The sequence below is a fragment of the Oryctolagus cuniculus genome, chromosome 4 (genome assembly GCF_051225735.1).
Source record: "Oryctolagus cuniculus isolate XC-2025 breed Fujian yellow rabbit chromosome 4, ASM5122573v1, whole genome shotgun sequence".
Lineage (NCBI taxonomy): Eukaryota > Metazoa > Chordata > Mammalia > Lagomorpha > Leporidae > Oryctolagus > Oryctolagus cuniculus.
Window position 1 is genome coordinate 145,440,109 of NC_142870.1, and position 19,307 is coordinate 145,459,415.

The window sequence follows — 19,307 nt, forward strand, 5'->3', positions numbered from 1 at the left end:
ATATAGAGCATTTTTTCACATACCGATTTGTTATTTGTGTTTCTTATGTAATGAAGTGTTTATTATTATTATTATATATTTTGTTCATTAAAAACTGGGTATGAGTTTTTTTTTTAATATATTTCAGGTATGAGTCCTTTATCAGAATGTTTTGGAAATATTTTCTCCCAGTCTGTCTTTTCATTTTCTTAATGGTACCTTTTGAAGAGCAACACTTTATCAAATTTTAAAAAATGTTCTTGCCTGAAAAAGGTCACAAGAATTTTTCCTGTTTTATTCTAGAAGTCTTATGGTTTTAGCTCTTACATTTCAGTCTGTGATTCATTTTGGTTATTTTTTGAGGTATGTATCAAGGTTTTTTTTTTCACATGTATATCCAATTATTTCATCATTTCTGAAAATACTACCCTTTTGGTTGAAAATTAGTTGGACATATATATGTCTATTTCTGGAATACTTCACTGATCTAACATGTACACTTAACAATGCTGAGTCCTTGCTTTATAGTAAGTTTTGTTCTTTTTAAAAAGCATTCTGGCTAGGTACTTTTAATTTCTATATAAATTTGACTTGGCTTACTATTTTCTACAAAAAAAAATTTGCAGATATTTTTATAGCTTAGGTTCTGAAGATCACTTAGGAGGAAAAATGACATTTTAACACTACTGAGTCTTCTAACTCCATTTAGGTCTTAAAATTTTTTTAAACATTATTATTTGAAAGGCCTAGAGAGATAGGAAGAGACTGAGCGTATGAAACCTCTCTCTCTCTTTTAAAAAATTTTTTTTTATTTGAATGGCAGAATTATAGAGGGAGGGTGGGCAGGACAGCATCCACTGGTTCACTCCCTGAATGGCCACAATAGTGGGAGCTGGGCCTGTGTTAAGCCAGGAACTTTGTCATCCAGGTCTCCTCTTCAGGTGGTGGGGATCCCAAATGGCATATTAAGCCACTGTGTCAAATGCATGCCCCTCTGTTATTCTTCATGTAGATTTCTCAATGTTTTCTACATATAGATCACATCATCTGTAAATAAAATTTTACTTTTTTCCAAAGTGTACTGCTTTTACTACCATATTCTTGTCTTACTGTACTGGAGGGGATCTCCCAGTTACAATGTTGAGCAGAAATGGTGAAGAACAGAAACAATCTTGCCTGGTTACTGATCTTAGGGGAAGGTATTCCGTTTTCACCACAGTGTGATGCTAACCAGAGACTCCCTTTATCCTGTTGAGGACATGTCTTTCTATCCTTACTTGGGTGAGTATTGTGAATGGATGTGAGATTTTATCAATGAGCAGGTTTTTTTTTTTTTTAATTATCCTATAGTGATTTTACATTAATTTATTTTTGAATGTTAAGTCAGCATTTAACATTAATGTTAAATTCAAATGTTAAGGCCGGTGCCGCGGTTCACTTGGCTAATCCTCCGCCTGCGGCGCCGGCACCCTGGTTCTAGTCCCGGTTGGGGCACCGGATTCTGTCCCGGTTGTTCCTCTTGCAGTCCAGCTCTCTGCTGTGGCCCGGGAGGGCAGTGGAGGATGGCCCAAGTGCTTGGGCCCTGCACCCGCACAGGAGACCAGGGGGAAGCACCTGGCTCCTGGCTTCGGATTGGCACAGCACGCCAGCCATAGCGGCCACTGCAGGGTGAACCAACAGAAAAAGGAAGACCTTTCTCTCTCTCTGTCTCTCTCACTGTCTAACTCTGCCTGTCCAAAAAAATAAATAAATAAATTTTAAAAATTCAAATGTTAAGTCATTCCTGGGATAAATTCTACTTAGTCATGGTGTAGAATCTTTTTTATATATTGTTAGATTTGATATACTAATATTTTAAAAGTTTACATTTTTCATTTCTAATGATGTGTTTTGTCTGGCTTCGGTATTAGGGTAATACTTGGCTATTGTATAAAGAAAATGAGTGTGAACGCTTTCCTTCCTTTATTTTTTCAAAGTATTTATGAGAGATTTGTATTCCTTTCCCTTAAATATCTGACAGAAGTCATGAGCGAAGTCATTTGGATTTGTACTTTCATGTGGGGAACACTTTGAATAACTGATTTGGAGTCTTTACTTGATGTATCTGCTCTGATTGTCCATTTTTGTTAGTTTTGGTCATTTTGAGCTTTTACATAGTTTTGTCCCACTACATCTAAGTGAAATTTATTGAGATAAAGTTATTCATAATATAACTCTTAACTTCTGTATGTCTATTGTGATACTGCTTCTTTCATTCTTGATTTTGTTAATGTATGCTCCCATTCCTCTCTCACCTTCTGCTAGGTTTAGCTCAAGGTTTATCTCCCCTTGTCCCTCTTTCCAAAGAATCAACCTTTGGTTTAATTCCTCTCATTTTGTATTTCATGGATTTCTAGTCTGATCTTTATTACTTACTTCTTACTATTCTGAGACTTGTTTGCTCTTCTTTTTCTAGCTCAATGTGGAAGCTTTATCACTGATGTTAGACTTTTCTATGCCATAAGTGTTCCTCTAAGCACTGTAAAGCACTCAATATATTTTCATTTGTTCTCATTGAGGAGAATTTTAAATTTCCCCATGGTTTCTTCTTTAACATAGTTTTTTTTTTTTTTTTTTAAGATTTTATTCATTTATTTGAGAGGTAGAGTTACAGACAGTGAGAGGTGGAGGCAGAGAAAGGTCTTCCTTCTATTGGTTCACTCCCCAGACGGCCGCAATGGCTGGACCTGCGCCGATTCAAAGCCAGGAGCCAGGAGCCAGGAGCCTCCTCCCAGTCTCCCATGTGGGTACAGGGGCCCAAGGACTTGGGTCATCCTCTGCTGCTTTCCCAGGCATGTTAGCAGGGAGCTGGATTGGAAGTGGAGCAGTCGGGAGTCTAACTGGTGTCCGTCTGGGACGCCACCGCGGCAGGTTGCAGCTTTAATCCACTGAGCCACAGTGTGGGCAACTATGATTGGCTTTTAAAAAGAGCTCACGGTGGGCTGGTGGCGTGGCTCACTTGGTTAATCCTCCTGCGGCGCTGGCATCCCATATGGGCACCGGATCCTGTCCCGGTTGCTCCTCTTCCAGTCCAGCTCTCTCCTGTGGCCCGGGAGGGCAGTGGAGGATGGCCCAAGTGCTTGGCCCCTGCACCCACATGGGAGACCAGGAGGAGGCACCTGGCTCCTGGCTTGGGATCGGTGCAGCATCAGCTGTGGCAGCCATTTGGGGAGTGAACCTACGGAAGGGAGACCTTTCTCTCTCTCTCTCTCTCTCTCTCTCTCTCTCTCTCTCTCTCACTGTCTAGCTCTATCTGTCAAATAAATAATAATTTAAAAAAAAAGAGCTCATGGGTGCTGCTGTTACCTTTGGTTCTTACATGTGAAAAATATCCATCTGTGCCTTCATGCTTGAGTGTCATCCTGGATTAATATAAAACTGCTGGGTATGGAGCTTCCTCCTCTGGGAAGATTGTAAACATTGTTTTCCATGTCCTTCAGTGTTTAATTTTACTGTGGAGGTTCCGGAAGCAAAACTGGTTTTTCTCCCCCTTGTCTGGTTACTTGTATTTTTAAAAAATAAAAAGAGTAAAGCAAACCTTTAACTTCCTCCTTGAAGTCGCAGTGCACATCCGAGACCAAGCACTATTTATCGCCTGGATATGCTGTGACTTCTGACCTTTTGTCCTCAGGTGTTCCTTTATTCCCCAAAGCTTTTGTATTATTTTTGAATATTTTACATTCCATTTATTTTATTGCCTAATACATATAAATTCGATCCCTTTTGTTTTCCTTCCATGTAACTGACTGGTTTTCTTTTGGATACTCTATTTTTGTCCTTTTCTATTATATTTTAGTTGCCCTTCCAAAGCATTCTTCTTTGTCCCTGTTTTTTCTTCATGAAAGTCAAACACATACCCACAAAGTGATTTCAGTGCTTGTGTGGGATTACCCTGTGCACATGTGATACAACTTCATTAATCTACCAGGTACTTAAATGCTCTCCAGTTCTTCCCTGTTACAAACATCTGCATGTCTCCACTGTAGCAATGCAGATTTCTCAAGATCAACAGACCCTCGCTCCTGGTATGGAAGCTCCATGCTAGAGCATTCAGTCTCCTGTCTTCCCGTCTAATGCACTCATGATCAAGACAATCATTTTAAGAGTCTCCAGGTTATTGAGGTAAAAAAATGAAACCCCTGTTTTGTGCCTAGGCAGATTAAATAATCTCCAGATTAAAAAAAAAGTGGTTGGTGATGGCCTGTTCGGCACCCTCAAAACAGTCGCTGGAGACCTCACTGGAGAGGCAGTGGCAGGGTGCTCTGTGTGGAGGACTGCTCGTCAGTACCTCCCAGCTGGACCTGCTTTTCTTCATCCCTTCAGGTCCACGATTAGCTGACCCCTTCTCTTCTGGTTTCTGATTCGAGGCCAGCAGGAGGCCCCGTAGGCACACTGGAGGATATCAGGTTAGGTCTTGTTTCTAGCTGCTCCCTCTGGCTTCACTGCCAAAGGCTGGCTGAGTCCCATTACCGAAGGTCACACTTCCTGTCAGATGACCCTGTCTCTTTGGGTTCTGCTGACAGTCTCACTTCCTTGTTACTTCACGTGGAGGAATGGACATGGCTTCCTGACCGTTGTTAGCTCTGGGCATCTGTATCACTTTTTTGTTGGCTTCTCTAAAACCCTACTACATTTTTTGCAAATTGTTTTCAAATGTCTAGTTTCTATATGCTTACCTGTTATGCTTCATCCTACATATGCATAAAATGACAGGTGTAACATGAGATGATTGGCCGCACAACTCTGATTTCTCATAGTGAAGTATTAGAAATACGTCACTGAAGACTAAAATAATGACCCAACTACACAGTGCGAAACTACACAGCTGTAAATTATCACTCAGACACATCTGTGGAATAATCTCCAGTGTATAAAGTGTGAGAAAAGGTGCCAGTGAATTACACGATGCTATTTGTGTACGAGAAGAAAGAAAGGGATGTATATGTATGTGCATATGTCTGTGAAGAGTGCCTGTGAGCCTCTGCTAGGAAATGACGCTGGCTGCGTCTGGGGAGAACTGGGTAGTAGGAAAGGTTTTACTATTTATTCTTTTGTTTCTCGGAATCTTATATGAATGGATTATGTTAATGATAAGGATTGAGGGCCTTGGAGAAACAATTTCTAAGGAAGAATTAGAGGAATTGCTAAATCAGTCACTAGAAGATGATGGAAAAGTCAGCAAATTGAAATGTTCCAAACTGAAGTTCCTGGATAATCTAATTTCTTATATGATTCCTTTAAGGAATTTCATCCTGACTAATATAAATTAGGTGTGTAAGTTATTTCTTTTTCTTTTTTTAAGGGTTGAAACTTTTATTTAAGGTATACACATTTCTTGTATTTCATATATACAGACTGAGGAATATGGTGATACTTCCCACCCTCGCCTCCTCCTTCCCACACTCCCATCCTTTCTCCTCCCCCTTACTGCTTCTCAATTTTTATAATAATCTACTTTCAGCTTACTTTATACTCATAAAATTAACCCTACACTAAGAGTTCAGCAAATAATAAGAAAAAAAAACACTGTTCTTCAACAGTAGAGACAAGGGCCATAAACAATCATTGATCTCAAAGTGTCAATTTCATTCCTATACACTGCATTTTTGGGCACTCTATTAATTACTCAAGATCAGGGAAAACATGGTATTTATTTTTTTGGGACTGGCTTATTTTGCCAAGTATAAATGGTTTTCAGTTGCATCCATTTTGTTGCAAATGACAGAATTTCATTCTTTTTTATGTCTGAATCATATTTCAAAAGTTACTTCTTATCCAGCACTGGATGTACAAAACCATGCCTGATAGACATTGGTTCTAAATGTGATCATTTTTTTTTTTTTTTTAAAGAAGTTGCATTGCTGTAGCTTCCTCTCTCACTTGCAGGACTTACTGACATCACCGGAGCAGTGGTGTGGTACTCAGTGATCTTGCTTTCCAGTGAAAGGTTTGCCTTCATTAAAGGACTCGGGTTACGAGAAGACTTTATGAGGAAGGCAGGAGAGAATTCCCAGGGAAAATATTCACTTAACTGTTAGTTGGCTAAACCAGTTCTGTCTCTAATGAAAGGTGGTTTACATATCCTGACACGGGCTCCCCTGCTGGAGAGGCTCCAGTCACGGCCAGACCGACTCACCCTTCTTGGAATTGTGCTTGGGCAGACTCCTCGGCAACCAGAGTCTCGTACTCCTCAGCGGCAAACCTGTCCCAGTCGGAGGGCTCAGGCCCGTCGTTCTCCACGTCCTGCATAAGGGCACAGCGCAGGATACAAGAGTGATCAGAGAACTGGAGGCAGGTCACAGCAATGTTGTGTACAGCTGAAAACCCATCTGCGAGCTGTTTCATTTCAACGTGTTGAAAGCGGTGCTAAGGCAATACTCTTAAGGTGATTTTCTACAACTCAAACCACAAAACTGGGAACTGTGAGATATCTGAGGTTGAGATTCTTTAGTCTTCTCTTTTTTTTAAAGATTTTTTATTTGAAAGGCAGAGTTAGAGAGAGGCAGAGAGGCAGAGGGGGACAGAGAGGGAGAAAGAGAGAGGCAGAGAGAGACAGAGAGTCTATTCCATCTGCTGGTTCACTCCCCAGATGGCTGCAACGGCGGGAGCTGTGCCAATGTGAAGCCAGGAGCTTCTTCCAGGTCTCCCATGTGGATGCAGGGCCCCAAGGACTTGGGCCATCCTCTGCTGCTTTCCCAGGCCATAGCAGGGAGCTGGATAGGAAGAGGAGCAGCTGGGACTCCAGCTGGTGCCCATATGGGATGCCGGCACTGCAGGCGGCGGCTTTACCCCCTGCACCACAGTGCCGGCCTTGAGTCCTTAGTCTTCTAATCAGAGGCCTTTCTCCAGTCCTCCTTGCCTGGCACAGTAGCTATCTGCAGTGACTTGTGGCTTGCATGTGCCCACCTGAAATGTTTCCTTTTCTCTTGCACATTTCTGTTGTTTCTTTCAAAGCCAGCTCAGGGTTAGGTGTTTGGCACAGTGGTTACAATGCTGTGTGGGATGCCTGTGTGCCACACCAGAGTGCCTGAGTCTCTGTCCCTTTTCCATTTCCTGTCCAGTTTCCTGATAATGAAACACCCTGCCAAGGTCCCTGGGGCTAATGTGCAGGTTTGAAGCCATTGATTGCGATGCTGGTATGCCCTATCAGAGTCCTGGTGCAAGTCCTGGCTGCTCTGCTTTTGATCTAGCTTCCTGCTATTGGACCTGGAGAGGCAGCAGATGATGGCCCAAGCACTGGGATCCCTGCCACCATGTACAGGACCTGGAGAGAGTTCCTGGCCCTGCCTGGGTTGTTGTGGCCACTTGGGGAGTGAACCAGAGGGATGCTCTGTTTCCCTCTCTCTTAAATACATGAATAAATCAATATTAAAAAAAAAGGAAAAAAAAAAAAAAAAGAAGTTGATTTCCATCACCCTTGTGGGTGATGTGTTTACAGTTCCAGGACTGGCCCAGAACAGGCTGTTACAGGGAGTTGGAGAGCGAAAGATCTCTTAACGTTGCTCTGCCTTTCAAATAAAAGTAAATAAATAAAACTTAGAAAACAACACAACATTCTTAAAAATAAAGCAGCTCAGACACCACTGTGATCCCCTCCTGGGAACAGCCCTTCGCTCCCGGTCACTCCCTCCTCGCTATATGCTTTGGCTCTTCTGTCTTTGTTGTCTCTGTAGCTCTTCAACTCAGGGCCCGGAATTTATAAGCATTTTCTAACTGCTAATGTTCTTTGCAGATCACAACAAATACCAATAATTGCCTCTTATACAGAAAAGTAAAATTTATAATTAAAAACAATATAAAATTTTTATTTGAGACAGAAAAAGAGATTTCCCGTTTGTTGGTCTGCAATACCTGAGACTGGGCCAGGCCAAAGCCAGGAACCTGGAGCTCTGTGAACTCCGTCCGTGTATCCCACGTGGGTGGCAGAGAGCCAACCACCTGAGCACCACCTCCCAGGTGGACGTCAGCGGAAGCCGGAACTGGTTTGAGGAGCCAGGATTTGAACCCAGCAACTCTGATTTGGGATGTGGGCACCCTAAGCAGTGTCATAATCACTATGTCAAAAGCTTGTCCCAAGAAAAGTAAAATTTAAAGGTAAAAATTGATACAAATAAAAGAAAGTGGAGAAAGGCTACTCCATTTCCATTCTGTATATGGGCATTATTTTCTTTGCTTTAAACAGGGATTTACTGATTTATTTGATAGAGTAATTCAGAGAGAGAGCGAGCAAGCGTAAGGTCGAGACTGAACTTCCATCTGGTGGTTTCCTCCCCAGATGGCTGCAACGGCCAGGGCTGAGACAGGCCAAAGCCAGGAGCTGGGAGCCTCATCCACGTCTTCCACGGGGTGGCAGGGGCCCAATCACGTGGGGCATCCTCTTCTGCTTTCCCAGGCCATTAGCAGGGAGCTGGATTTGAAGGGCAGCAGCCTGACACGAACCAGCGCCCACATGGGATGCTGGTGTCACTGGCCCAGGGCAGTGTCTTCTATTATGTGTTTCAGGGAAATTGTCTTTCCAAGTGGAAAATGAATTAGTGTTGCCCTTAGCGCCTAGGGTCAGTTGTGTGTAGATGAACGTAAGCACCTAAATACTGGCCACTGGCCACACAATGTGTGAATCATTATAGTTAAGCTACTTTAAGGTCCTTTTTTTCCACCTCTCAAGTATTTATTTATTTATATGAACGGTGGGGGGAAGGGAAGAGAGGAAGGGGGCAGAGAGAAAGAGCGAGCGAGCACGCACTTCTATTTGCTGCTTCAGCTCCCCAGAGGCCACAATAACCTGGCTGGGCCAGGCCAGGCCAACACCAGTGAACTGGGATCTCCACCTGAGTAGTCTCCAGCGGGTGGCAGGAGCCTAAGTACTTGGGCCATCATCTGCTGCCTCCCGGGCACATGATCAGGTGGCTACACTGGAGGAGGAAATGGAGGACCTAAGTGTCCCAAGGTGTGGCTTAACCCACGGCCGTAAGGCCTGCCCCTCTCCACCCTTTTAACATTCCTGAAATTGCACTGGACTTAACTGGCAATATTTGTTTTAGTTTTTGCTTAGAAGCATATATAATAATGTAGCATGTCAAATTCAGTGAAATAAAATAATGATTTTAGGCCAGTGATCATGCACCTTGGTTTGTCCCATGATCAGCTGCAGGGGATTTGTTTTTAGAGGTCATCTTGATATTCTTACTACTATTCAGGTCAAGAAGTTATGCAATATGTGGAAGAAAAGAAGACTGCAGAAGCTTCTTACAGTTGTACTGCCAATCAACTGAAGTAAGTCCTTTCCTGTAAACGTCATTTTGCTTCTTTAATAGGGGAATGGTAGAACCAGTGGTGGTATTCTTCTTTTTTTAAGGGATGGGTGTGGGCGGGATCATTCCATACAGAATTTACTGAAGGTCCACCAGTTTTATGTATGAAGAAGGCACTCATCTCTGATGTAGAACAACATTTAAAACTGACAGACACACACAGCTACCGGGAAACACTTGACAAAGCGTTACGTTATCTGGAGGTTATGTGTGTAGAGCTAGCTTTCACTACAAGGAGGAAAGTCATTTCTCATGGAACACTGGAAATGAATGATAAATTAAATCAAGGCCAATCTGGGTTCTAGGACAGATGTGCCTATTGATATATATATATATTTATTTATTTTTTGACAGGCAGAGTGGACAGTGAGAGAGAGACAGAGACAAAGGTCTTCCTTTGCCGTTGGTTCACCCTCCAATGGCCGCCGCGGCTGGTGCGCTGCTGCCGGCGTACCGCGCTGATCCGAAGGCAGGAGCCAGGTGCTTATCCTGGTCTCCCATGGGGTGCAGGGCCCAAGCACTTGGGCCATCCTCCACTGCACTCCCAGGCCACAGCAGAGAGCTGGCCTGGAAGAGGGGCAACCGGGACAGAATCCGGCACCCCGACCGGGACTAGAACCTGGTGTGCCGGCGCCGCAAGGCGGAGGATTAGCCTATTGAGCCGTGGCACCGGCCCCTACTGATATATTTTTAAAAGTCAGAAGAACAAATTTTTTTTCAAAACTCTTTTTTTTTTGTCACTAGTTTCTTCACTCTTTCTTTTAAAAATTTATTTATTTTCTTGAAAGAGTTAGAGAGGGAGGACAGACTCCATCCACGGGTTCACTATCCAAATGGTGCAACAATAGTGGCCGGGCCAGGCCAAAGCCAGGAGCCAGGAGCTTCTTCCGGGTCTCCCATGTGAGTGCAGAGGCCCAAGGACTTGGGCCATTTTCCATTGCTTTCCCAGGCCATCAGCAGGGAGCTGGATTGGAAGTGGAGCAGCAGGGACCCAAACTGGAGCCCACCTGGGCTGCCGGCGTTGAAGGTGGCGGCTTTATGCTTTATGCCCTGTCACTAGTTTCTAATGTGTATTTACATGCGCAGGCTATACAATGCAAGTGTGGAAGGCACATATACCTTATTATCTAAATGTGAGCATTAGCTGCGGGGACAGATGTGCTGCAGGTGTTTATTCTTCTCTGGATTTTGTTAAATGGTTTAAATGTCACCTCTGCATATACGGGGATTCCTGCATGCAGACACCATCGTAATATGTAGCACACAGCCCCTGATACTGCAGCCCCCAAAAGAAGTCAAGATTACACTAGTACCTTCTGGACGGCGAAGGGATCTCTCTGTTCATGGTCTAAGTATTTCTCCAGGTTAAAGAAAGTGTCATAGAAGATGTGAGCCATCCGGCATCTCTTCAGATCTCGCAGAGTTATTTTGCCTGCATACAAACAAACAGATCTGGTGATTTCATCAGCAACATTGTTGGCAAGAGAAAAAAAGTTTCACTGATATGTAAAAGCACATTTTAAAAAAAAAGCCACATTCACATCATAGTAAAGTTCACATAACAAAATGTACCATTTAAAAAGTGTACAAGTCTGTTTTTAGTCTGCTCTCAATGTCATACAACCATCACTGCAAGGGGAAACTCTGTACCCATCAAGTAGTCCCTCCTGATCTCTAACCCTTCACCCCCAGGCACTCTGTCTCTAGGGAAAAGTCCATCAATGCTACTTTTACACTAAAGTCAAGGTGAAGCTCTTCAGTACTTGGGGACCCCACTGGGAAGACTCTGGAAGGTGAAAGAGTGGGGGACAATCTAGGAGTAGGTGCACCACTTGGGTAAGTAGGGACACGGTGCAAACGGCCTTAGCTTGGGCTCACCATCACTGGCTGGCTTCACCAGGTCAAGCATCTGGCACAGCAAGTCATGGAAGGGCAAAGGCTCGATGCCCATGGCTTCCATGCGTTCACACTGCTCTTCGTAGAAGTACTCCAGCTCGTACATGGAAAGTACCCCGTCTCCATCCACATCCATGCAGCGGAACCAGTACTCGATGCTAGGAGGTAAGGATGCGCGTTAGCAAGGGCCTGCTGGAGGTCCTTCGTTCACCCAGACCTACTACCACCCATCTTTCTTTCTAAGTAAGTAACATACATACATTTTGGACTTACACGTAATTTTACAAAGTTTATTAAGAAAAGAGCAGATCTTTTTTTCTCTTTATTTTCCCACCCCAGGAGTAACCACTTTCCAGATAATATGCCCTTGATTTCCCCTTCTCACATTTAAGAACTGTATATAAATTGCACACTGAGAGATGAGCTAGCTTTCACCACTCCCCTACTTGACCTGCTCAGCTTCCAGAGTTTACAACCTTGGATTTTTCTCTCACGTTTCACTTGCTGCCACAGGTACCCTGCCTGCTGCAGTTTCTTGATGAAGCTCTCCTTGGCTCTTTCTGACCTGTTCTATCTGAACTGCCCGGTCTCCAGCCCTGGTTCACAGGGACTCCTTCCACCCTTCTCCTATTTCTCACAACTCAGATTTTCCTCAGTCTCTGGTTGTTGGTTGTCTGATGTTTCACATTCTCCAGATGCTTTCTGAGGATGACAGCGTGGCAGGCAAATTTTTTGAGATTTGGATATTTGGGAGTTGCCCTTTTTCTACTCTCTACGTTGGCGGGTATTTTGGCTCGTTAACAGAGTTAAAAGTTAGGTGGTCTCTCCCTTCAGAATTTTAATAGCACTGACCCACTGTCTCCTCTCTCCTTTGTGGCTGAGAAATCTGAAGCCAAGTTGGTAGCCTTCATTGTAACCTTTTTTTTCTTTTCTCTTAGAGGGCTCCCAAGGTTTCTCAGAGTCATTTGAAATATCATGGGGAAGGGCCTAGGTCCAGATCTAACCAGGCTTTTCTGAGAGCCTTGTCAGTTTGGAAATTAGTATCCTCCAGTCCTTGGAAGTTTTCTTAAATTATTTTACTTCTCTGCCCCTCTTCCTCCTTCTGTTCTCTTTTCCCAGGTCTCCTGCTATTCAGATCTGCATGGTTCAACAGGGTATGCTGGAGCCACATACAGTTATTCCATGAAATGAAGCTAATTTGAGTTGTGTTCTAAGTACAAATACACAGCAGATGTTGAAGCTTTAGCTTTAGAAAAGGAATGTATAACATTAATATTGATTACATGTTGCAATAGTAATAGTTGAGGTATATCTGGATAAATAAGATATATTGTTGAATCTAATTTAACCTATTTTTTTGAATGGCACAGTGCCAATAGTAGAGAGGAAGAGGGAGAGGGAGAGGGGAGGGGGAGGGGGAGGGGGAGGGGGAGAGAGATACACACAGACAAGGAGAGAGAAAGACTGATTGATTTCCCACCTGCTGGTTCATGCCATAAATGCCTGTAATAGCTAGTGCTGGGCCAGGCTGAGGTCAGGAGCCTGAACAGAATTCCATCTGGGTCCCATGCATGGGTGTCAGGAACCCAAGGTCTTGAGCTATCACTGCTGCCTCCTAGGGTACATGTTAGCAGGAATCTTTTAGGAATCAGAGGTAGGACTCGAACCCAGACACTACAATATGGGGTATGGCTATCCCAAGAATAACTATAGAGAGAAACAGTTTTAAATTTTCATTGTGAGACTACTTCATTCAAAACGGATCAAAGACCTAAATCTATGACATGATACCATCAAGTTATTAGAAAACACTAGAGAAAACCGGAAAGAAAATGGTAAGGCATAGAGTTCTTGGAAATGACCCCAGAGGCACACATAATCAAAACCAAAATTGACAAATGGGATTGCATCAAATTGAGAAGCTTCTGCACTGCAAAAGAAACACTCAGCAAAGTGAAGAGGCAACAGACAGAATTGGAGAAGTTATTTGCAAACCATGCAATGGATAAAGGATTAATATCCAGAATATATAAAGAGATCAAGAAACTCCACAACAGAAAAATAAAAAACCTGGTTGAAAAATGGGCAAAGGACATTAACAGGCATTTTTCAAAAGAGGAAATCCAAATGGCCAACAGACACATGAAAAATGTTCAGGATCACTAGCCATCAGGGAAATGCAAATTAAAACCACAATGAGGTTTCATTTTACCCCCCACCCCCATTAGAATGGCTTTCATATAGAAATCAACAAACAACAGATGCTGGCGAGGATGTGGGGAAAAAGTCCACTGTTGGTGGGAATGTAAAATGGTGTAACCCCTGTGGAAGACATTTTAGAGAGACCTCAGAAACCTGAATATAGACCTACCATGTGACCCTGCCATGCCACTCCTGGGAATTTACCCAAAAGAAATGAAATCAGCATATGAAAGAGTTATCTATACCCCTATGTTTATTGCAGCTCAATTCATAATAGTTAAGATATGGAATCAACCCAAATGTCCAGCAGCTGAAGACTACATAAATTATTAGATATGTGCACCATGGAATACTACACAATGGCAAAAAAATGAAATCCTGTCATTTGCAACAAAATGGATGAAACTGGGAAACATCATTTTTAGTGAAATAAGCCAACCTGAAAAGGACGAATACCATATATTCTCCCTGATCTGTGATAACAAATAGCGCACCTAAAGTGTAATCTATAGAAGCGAAATTGACACTTTGAGATGCAATGATTTTGAACAGCCCTTGCTCTTAACTGTTGAGGAACAGTTTTCTTTTTTTTATTTCATGAATTCTCTACAAGTATAGAGTTATCCATAAGTGTATAAAGTTAATTGAAAATAGATCTCAGTAAAAAATAAGAATGGAAATAGGAGAGGGAGGAGGAAGAAGAGTGGAGGGCAGGTATGGTGGGAAGAATCACTATGTTCCTAAAGTTGTACTAGTTAAATGCATGGAGTTTGTATTCCTTAAATAAAAAATTTCTTGAAAAAAAAAAAAAAAGACCACTTCATCAAGTTCATGGAAAATGGAGTTAAAAGTTTATTTCAGTGAAAAAGCATTTTGAAATTCATGCCTGTAAGAGGCCTTTTGAAAGTTCATGGCAAAAAGGATATTATGAAAAAAAAAATGCACGGATTTCATTTTCAAAGGGCCCAGTGTTGTGGTACAGCAGGTTAAGCCACCACCTGTGATGCTGGCATCCCATATGACCACTGGTTTGAGTCCCAGCTGCTCCAATTCTGATCCAGCTCCCTGTTAATGTGCCAAGGAAGGCAGCAGAAGACGGCCAAGAACTTGGGCCCCTGGAACCCATGTGGGAGACCTGGACGGAGTTCTAGGCTCCTGGCTTCAGCCTGGCCCAGTCCTGGGCATTGTGGCCATTTGGGGAGTAAACCAGCAGGTGGAAGATCTCTCACTGTCTGTCTTTATCTCTCTCATACATATAATCCTGCCTTTCAAATAAATTTTTAAAAAGATTTTATTTATTTATTTAAGAGGTAGAGTTACAGACAGTGAGAAGGAGAGACAGAGAGAAAGGTCTTCCATCCACTGGTTCACTCCCCAAATGGCCGCAATGGCTGGAGCTGAGCCGATCTGAAGCCAGGAGCCAGGAGCCTCTTCCCAGTCTCCCATGTGGGTGCAGGGGCCCAAGCACATGTGACATCTTCCGCTGCTTTTCCAGGCCATAGCAGAGAGCTGGACTGGAAGAGGAGCAGCCGGGACTAGAAATGGCGTCCATATGGGATGCTGGTGCTACGGTCAGAGAATTAACATCCCCTCAAATAAATCTTAATTTTAAAAGAAGAAAAATTTTCACAACAAAATAAACTTATCTTTTAATTCCATTTTTCCACAAACTTTGAAATACTTGTAATTCCCAGCATCTTTTGGTCCTTGGGGTAGATGTAATTAAGTTCTGGGATTGGTGATTTCTTACCTTTGATGTAAATTCCTATAAGCAATCCGAGAAAGTTACAGGAAACTGTAATTGTAAGTTATTGCTTAGGGAGTACTACATGTATGTTCTTTGCATATTCAGTATATTCTTTGAAGGCATTGGCTTAGTGCCGCTCTCAGGCATAACTAAGGTGAATGAGATGGCTGATGGAGAGGCCACCTCACCAACTAAAGCAGCATTAGAGTGTGACAAAAACCAGGACAGGCACTGAACCATGTACCAAAAGAAGGTCTGTAAGAGCCTGTTAAAAAAAATACAGCCTGCCTCAAGGCAGTTTCACACACCCCACTGGGACAAGGCAGAGGAGAGTCAGCATCTCACACCACGTTAGCCACCGTGAGCGAGTCTGCTACCTGCCACGCAGCTCACTTTCCCAGCCGTGTCACCCAAGTCTGAGCCCTGACTGCTGCCGTGTGTCTGCCACCGTTTCTTACGCAGGAGTTTGATTCTGATTGTATGATATTTTCTTCTTTACTTTAAAACAGTGGGATTCAACTGTCTCCTGCTCATCCTTTTGTTTTAACTGAGACCCCCACCACAATGGGTACCCAGTAAGCAGAAGCTAAGGGAACAAATATTAACAGGGCAGAATTTGGGTTGGCCTAACTTTTGATTCTCGTGAACTGTGGGGAATTTCATAACATGAGCAGAATTCTCTTTTAGTGAGTCTACAGCCTAACTGGCATGAAAATGCAAATGAATGACATCTGGCACGATAGGTAATACATTAGAGTGGTAATCTCTTATAAGATTCTGAGTGATAAGGACCTGGGTTTGAGTCCACTTTGGGCTCTTACTAACTATGTCGACTTTCAGAGCCTCTGTTTCCTTAAAATGTAAAATGAGAGCACTCTACCTAAACTCAGTGATATGAGGATTACATAAGTCACTGAATCTAAAACACTTATCACTGGCAAAAAATAAGACCTCAGATTTTCAAAAAGTTCATGGAAACACAGCATTAAAAGATAAGTTGGGATGGCCATTTAGCCTAATGGTTAAGATACCTGTGTTCCACATTAGAGCACCTGGGTTCAATCCCCTGCTCTGGCTTAGGATTCCAGCTTCCTGTTAATGCAGACCCGGGGAAGCCCCAGGGAAGCCCCAGTGATGGCCCAAGTAACTGGGTTCACACCACCCATGTGGGAGACCTGCATTCAGTCCTCAGCTCAAGGGTCGGCTTGAGCAGCCTTTGCTGCTGTAGGCATTTGGGGAGTGAACCAGCAGATGAGAATGCCCTTTGCCTCTCAAATAATACAAAAAAAAAGTAAGTTTATTTTGGTGGCAAAATTTTTGATTTTATATATCCAAGAGGTCTTAAAAATTCATAGAAAAAATGTATTTATTTCAAAACAATTTTTTTCAACTTAAACTTAACTTTTAATTCCATTTTCCACAAATTTTCTGAAATACCCTCATCTTAGCTATTAGTTAGAGAAAGGCAATATGTAAGGTAGGAAAAAAGCACCAAAAACAGATTTCTTAAGAAAACATTTGAGTCAAAAAGCCTCTTTTGGTGTTATTTTCTATAAGAACCCAATTATGGATCCCTGATATGGAAAGCTGATCTGAAGGATTCTCCTGATAACCTGAGGATTCTGGATCTATCCTACTCCTGAGAAGACTGAGAAACTAACAAAGCAGACAGGCTGAAAGGCACTGAAAAGTTACCAGGGCAGTGCCCAGTCACGGCACCCAGAACTAGAAGCAGGAGATCTAGTTGTGGCGGGGGAGGGGGAGCCTAGCATGTGAGACCATCTTTCCCGGGGTGGGCAAAGCTGCTGGTTCTGGAGGAGGGGCCTGAGAAGCTGAGCTCGACTTGACTTGGCAGTGGTTTGTTAAGGATTCTGGGTCTGGCTTGATAGGCTGTCAGTCTGTAATTTTATTTTCTTGTACATGTTTATATTTCCATTTTTCTTGGATGGTTTTGGTCTCAAGGTAATGCTGGCTTTATAAAATGAGTCGTGACATCAGTGTTGCAGCACAGCGGTCACTGCTACCACCCGCAGCACTGGTATCCCATATGGGTACCAGTTTGAGTCCTGGCTGCTCCACTTCCCTGCTAATGGCCTGGAAAGGCAGTGGAAGATGCCCAAGTGAGTGGGTCCCTGCTACCCACATGGGAGACCCCGATGAAGCTCCTTGTCCCTGGCTCTGGCCTGACCCATCACGGCCGTTGCAGCCATCTGGGGAGTGAACTAGCAGATGGAAGATCTCTGTCCCTCCCTCTCTCTTTCTGTAACTTTTTCAAAGTAAATAAATACATCATTCTAAAAAAATGAGTCAGAAATTGTTACCTCCTTTTCTATTTCTGGAAGAGGTGGTACAGGGTTTGGCATTTCTTCTTCAAATGAATTAGATGAACACAGTGAAATTAACTGGGCTGAGATTTTCAGAATGTTTTAAAAATAGATGTGCTATTTAGGTTTCATATTTCTTCTTGGGTGTGTTTTATCTTTTGAATTTCTAATTCTCTTGAGTCATCCTTTTTGATTATTGGATTATTTAGAAATGTTTTGTTTAGTTTCCAAGTGTGTGGAGATTTTCCATTTTTCCTTTATTGATCTTTACATCCATTTTATTTTGTTCAGAGAATATACTTTGTATAATTTAAATTCATTATTTACTTTCAATTTTTATTTAAGAAGTACAGAGAGAGGGAGAGAGAGAGAGATCCCCATCCATTCATTCTCCAAATGCCCACAATGGATGGAACATGGCTGGGCTGGGCCCGAAGCTGGGGGCAAAAGTGCAATTCAAGTTTCCCACATGGGCTGCCGGGCCCTAATTACCTGAGCCATCATTGCTGCCTCCCACGGTCTGCGTTAGCAGGATGCTGGAGTCAAAAGCTGGATCCAGGAATTAAACCCAGGCTCTCTCATGTGGGATGCAGGCATCTTAACTGCTAGGCTAAATATCTGCTCCCTCAATTTTTTAAAAACAGTTTTATTGAGATATATTTTGCACAGTTCTTTCATTTGAAATTTATAGTTCAATTTTTTTTTAAGGATTTATTTATTTACTCCAGTGGTACAGTTACAGACAGAGAATGGGGGAGAGAGGGAGAGGGAGAGGGAGAGGGAGAGGGAGAGGGAGAGGGAGAGGGAGAGGGAGAGGGAGAGGGAGAGGGAGAGAGAAGGAGAGAGTCTTCCATCATTCCCCAGATGGCCACAACAGCTGGGGCTGGGCCAATTCAAAACCAGGAGCCAAGAGCTTCTTCTGGGTCTCCCACATGGATGCAGGGGCTCAAGGACTTGGGCCATCTTCCACTGCTTTCCCAGGCCATCAGCAGGGAGTTGGATTGAAAGTGGAGCAGCTGGGACTTGAACCGACACCCATATGGTATGCTGGCGCTGCAGGCAGATGCTTAACATATTAAGCCACAGTGCCAGCCCCAGTTCAATGGTTTTTTAACATATTCACATAGATGTATAACAACTGCAATTAATTATTGGGCACTTCTATCTCTTTTCCAAAAAGAAACTTCATGCCCCAAAGCATTCATTTCCCCACAGGCCTCTCATGGACTAAACAACCACTAAGCACTCCCTCTGTATCTACAGATTTGCCTATTTTAGACAACTCACAAACAAGCTTGTCTTGCTTATGACGTGGATATATTTTGAGCAAAGTGTCATTAGGAGAGTTCATTATTGTAAACATCATGGTGTATACTTAAACAAACTTAGGTGACACAACCCTATGGGACCAGGGTTGTGTGTGTGGCCCAATGCTGACTGAAACGTCATTATGTGGTACATTACCGTAAACAATTTCACACAATATCTGGTATTTTGTGCTTGACATCTGTTACTCTGCATAATGTTTTTACGATTCAACCATGTGTACTGTGTAGCAGCACTTCATTTCTTTTTACTGCTTAATATTTGACTACATGGATAGATCACATTTGTTCATTCATCAGCTGATGGACATTTAGGATGTTCCTACCCTTTGCCTATTATGCAAAATGCTGCTATGACTATGGGAATACATGTTTTTGTGTGGCTATATTTTCATTTCTCTTACTGCTGGGTCATATGGTGGGGGTCTCTGTGTTTAACGGCTGATGAATGTCAGACTGTTTTTCATAGTGGCTGCATTTACAT

The 19,307-nt window shown here is 42.9% G+C and overlaps 1 protein-coding gene across 4 annotated transcripts in view; it reads right to left on the reverse strand.

Annotated features, from left to right (window-relative positions):
• PPP2R3A (protein phosphatase 2 regulatory subunit B''alpha) overlaps positions 1-19,307 on the reverse strand; it is a 210,699-nt gene that overhangs the window by 11,410 nt on the left and 179,982 nt on the right. For all 4 annotated transcript variants that reach the window (XM_051818617.3, XM_051818618.3, XM_070072785.2 and 1 more), the window contains 3 exons: positions 11,208-11,383; positions 10,643-10,761; positions 6,155-6,261 (listed from right to left, as the gene is read on the reverse strand). In XM_051818617.3, the coding sequence (XP_051674577.1) occupies positions 6,155-6,261; positions 10,643-10,761; positions 11,208-11,383 (402 nt within the window). The remainder of the gene's footprint in view (positions 1-6,154; positions 6,262-10,642; positions 10,762-11,207; positions 11,384-19,307) is intronic.